General features: G+C 42.4%; 1 protein-coding gene across 1 annotated transcript in view; it reads left to right on the top strand.

Moving 5' to 3' along the window:
• The window catches only part of Lars (leucyl-tRNA synthetase), a 56,432-nt gene that overhangs the window by 29,429 nt on the left and 22,810 nt on the right, over nt 1-4,193 (top strand). The window contains exons 19-22 of the mRNA XM_005356040.2: nt 604-742; nt 1,199-1,411; nt 2,260-2,317; nt 3,834-3,897. Coding sequence (XP_005356097.1) covers nt 604-742; nt 1,199-1,411; nt 2,260-2,317; nt 3,834-3,897 — 474 coding nt within the window. The remainder of the gene's footprint in view (nt 1-603; nt 743-1,198; nt 1,412-2,259; nt 2,318-3,833; nt 3,898-4,193) is intronic.

Raw genomic sequence — 4,193 nt, 5'->3', positions numbered from 1 at the left:
GAGAGAGAGAGAGAGAGAGAGAGAGAGAGAGAGAGAGAGAGAGAGAGAGAGAGAATGGTGTATGTATAAAGGAGTAGGCACATTTATGAGCAGAGTGTGTATACCTGTGCATAGGAGGCCAGTGGAATGTGTCTGGTGTCCCCTTCTGTCCCTTTTTGGAGCTGGGTTAGCAGCCAGCAAGTCCCAGGATTTTCCTATCTCCCCAGTAGTGTCAGGGCTATGGTAGTCAGGATCTTACATGGTACTGGGAACCAAAATCTGGTTTTTCTGTGTGGACGGGAAGTGTTCTTACTTACTGAACCCTCTCTCTAGTCCCATGGCGTTTCTACTAAAGGGCTCCAGAAGTTCACCCATTTTTGGTTTTGTGCAGTATTTTATCTTTAGAAATTATTAAGGTAGAATTTAGAGCTTCTTAGGGTTGGGGATATAGCTCAATGATGAGTGCTTGCTTCCTATGTGCAATTCCTAGCACCACAAACAAAATAGCAGCAACCCACACTCAACAACAGAACTTGCTAGACTGTAGCCTTGAAGATGTGGCTTCTTCCAGTGGGCATCTCTTAGCTTCATTCAACATTAATTTTTTCCCTGTTTGTCTTGCAGGCACTCGTCTGCCTTGGGATGAGCAGTGGTTGATTGAATCACTGTCCGATTCCACTATTTACATGGCATATTACACAGTCGCACACCTGCTGCAGGGGAATGACCTGCAGGGGCAGGCAGAGTCTCCACTGGGCATCAGGTTGGTACATAGTTCAGGAGAAGAACTAGGTACATGTTGTGACATTTTGGTTTACATATTTAGAAATTCATTCTTCCATATTTATTTTTCTCAAGAATTTGGCTAGCAGGAGGCATTTACTTTTAATTCCAGGACTCAGGAGGCAGAGGTAGGCCACTCTGTGAGTTGAAGGCCAGCTTGATATACATAGTGGACAGCCAGGGCTACATAGTGCGATCCTGACTTTTTTTTTTTTGTTAGCAGTCTTTTGTTACGTTTTGCTTTTTTATTGTGCAACTGAGAAAGATGATTAAGTGGTTTAGTAGCCCCTCCTGTGCTGTTATGCTTTCTTGACTCGTAGGGGAGCGGTTTGCTCTTGTTTGATACAGTGACTAATTAAAATTTCAATTGATGATTAGGTGAAAATTCTGACTCTTTCAAAATAATAGTGCATTTGTTTGCCTTATTTCAATGCAGACCCCAGCAGATGACTAAGGATGTTTGGGATTATGTGTTCTTCAAGGATGCGCCATTTCCTAAGACTCAGATCCCAAAGGAGAAGCTGGATCAGCTGAAGCAGGAGTTTGAGTTCTGGTATCCAGTGGACCTTCGAGCCTCTGGCAAAGATCTGATTCCAAATCATCTTTCGTATTATATTTACAACCATGTGGCCATGTGGCCGGAACAGAGGTGAGTGCTCAAGTCTGTGTGGGCTGTGGCTTTTGATGGTCAATAAGGGCGTCTTTGAGTATCTTAAGGAATGGCTGTGGAGGGCTTAGATGGATTTGCACAGTGTGCCTTAATGTGGAATGTGCTTCTTCCTGGACGGGCATAAAGGGATAGTGATCTGCTTGGTGCAGGCATGCAGCAGTTTTCAGACAGGTTGGAGAGTGCATAATGCAGCGTGTGATGATAGAAGGCTCCTCATGACCTTTCACCCACCGTTGTGCTATTTCTGCTCTGCTATAGCCCTGACTGTCCTGGAGCTCACTCTGTAGACCAGACTGGCCTGAACTCACAGAGTTCCTCCTGCCTCTGCTGCCCAAGTGCTGGGATTAAAGGTGTATGCCCCCATCGCCTGGCTGTTTTCTGGTTTATTTTGGAACAAATATTTATGCATATTCTGGAAATTAGCTATATATTTATATTCTTGCAAAGGTAACCACAGTATATGCGTTCTTCTTTCTTTTTGCATAATAGCATATTTTCAAGATCTTCCTGAGTTCATACCTGAGCTCTGCCTATGGTTTTAAAACAGTTGCAGTATTTTTGTTTTCCTAACTCACAGAGATGATCCTTTGGTTCTTTTCAATTGCTTCCTGTTGAAAACAGTAGCACAGCACAGGGAGGACTTCTGTGGAATGAGCCAAGCCTTGTTTTTGAGCCCTAGACCTTCAAAGCAAAAGCTGCCTACAATGGTAGCGCCATGGCTTTGTTTCAACAAACTGCTCCTTGTTAACATTTCCCTCAGGATACCGTGGGGAGCTATAATCCTGTTTTTCTTTTTGTTTTCTGTTTTGCAACATGTGCCTGTGAAGTGACAAGTGGCCTGTGGCTGTGCGAGCAAATGGACACCTGCTGCTCAACTCAGAGAAGGTGAGGCTCCAGGCCAGGCTTTTCAGCAGAGGAGGAAGAAAATAAACAGTAATACACTCCTCAGGACTAATAGCATTAAATAAATTTTAACAACAAGTTTGTTGTGATAATGGGATTCAGAATGATACCAATTAGGACTGGAGGGGAGCAATGAAGCAAAGGCAGTGAGGACAGGAAGTTTAAAAATTAGCATTGTGACCCATCAGATGCCTCTTACCAACGGAGAGTGTAATCAGATGTTTACCTACTCCCACATGTTCCCAAATACCTCAAACTGCTTCCTAACTTGGAGGCTTAGTATCAATTATGAATGCTTGGCCAATAGCTCAGGCTTGTTACTAGCTAACTCTTACACTTAAATTAAGCCATATTTCTATATTTATGCTCTGCCACATGGAGATACCTTTATTAGCATGCCATGTTCATCTCTTGCTCCTTCTGAGACTCCCTGACCTGCCTTTCCTCTTCCTAGAATTCTCCTAGTTTGGCTCTAGCACTCAATCTCTTCCTGCCCAGTTACTGGCCAATCAGCTTTTAGTAGCAAATGAGAGTAATACACATTCATAGTATAGTAAAGGATTGTTCCACAGCAGGAGAGAATGCCTGGTGCTTTTTGTTTGCTGCTGTGACTTACAGTTCTTGAAGAACAAGAGAATTTGGAGCTTTAGGGGCTTTTATATATCTTGTAATGTTAATACTGTTCCTGCTTACACTGCTACTCCCAACATCATTAGGAATATTGTTCCTTTTGCTGGATGTGTAGGATTTATCTCAGTAAGTCAGTTTTCTAATAAAAAGTTAGACAACCTCCCCTCACTTGTCCCTCTAATGCCTGCTCAGCAGAAACCACAAAAAGACAATCTCAAAAGTGGCTGAATTTATTTCCGAACTAGTAAGCTAGGTTCATTGACCAGCTAATAAATTTATTGTAACCAATAGAGTAGTAATGACAAGGCTGCTGTTTCAGCTCAACCCGTGCAGCTCTTAGTACCCATGTCACTGCAGCTCCAAGGATCCAAGCTCCCTTCTGGAGTCTGTGGGCATGTGCATGCTCACACACACTCATACCCTCACACATACATAAATGAAAATGGAAAGAAATCTTTATAAGTGTTACAGTGGAAATAGATACAGATTTGAACAAACATCAGTTGGTATACAATACAATATGCAGTGTCCGATATAGCCAGTACCCTAAGAGCAAAAGGTGATTTTAAAAGTTCTCCTGCGGTGGGCATGGTGGTGCGCACCTTTCATCTTAGCACTTAGGAGGCAGAGGCAGATGGTAGCTCTCTATGAGCCTTACATGGTGAGACCCTGTTAGAATATAGCATTTTTTTTCAATCTGCTGTAAATGCTGCTACTCTATAGCTGAAGGTCATGAAAGTCTCACTCTACCCTCAAAGTCACAGAGATCCTCTGCCTCCCGAGTGCTGGGATTAAAGGTGCATGCCACCACTGCCCAGCTCATTTATGTAGATTCTTATTAATGCTTGAATACTGCTTTCTTTTTCAGATGTCAAAATCTACGGGCAACTTCCTCACTTTGAGCCAAGCTGTTGACAAATTTTCAGCTGATGGTGAGTATACATTTTTATCCTTGCTGTTACTCAGATAGGGCTGCAGAAGATAGGTTAAAATTGTTGTTTATTCTTTTGCTTTTACATGTTTTCTTTGTGGATAAGTAGCACAGTATATAAACTGAAACAGCAGAATTGCTGATATAATCTATTCAAGAAAAAGCTCAATATGTTCAGAGTCGTAAAGATGTTTATTTTTTTGTGCATCTGTGTATGGCGCATATATGAGTGTGAGCACGCTCGTACTGTGGTGCATATGTGTAGGTCACATGACAACTTTTTTCCCATGACATTGT

This window comes from Microtus ochrogaster, chromosome 18, assembly GCF_000317375.1.
Source record: "Microtus ochrogaster isolate Prairie Vole_2 chromosome 18, MicOch1.0, whole genome shotgun sequence".
Lineage (NCBI taxonomy): Eukaryota > Metazoa > Chordata > Mammalia > Rodentia > Cricetidae > Microtus > Microtus ochrogaster.
This window is presented reverse-complemented; position numbering and strand designations above follow the sequence as displayed.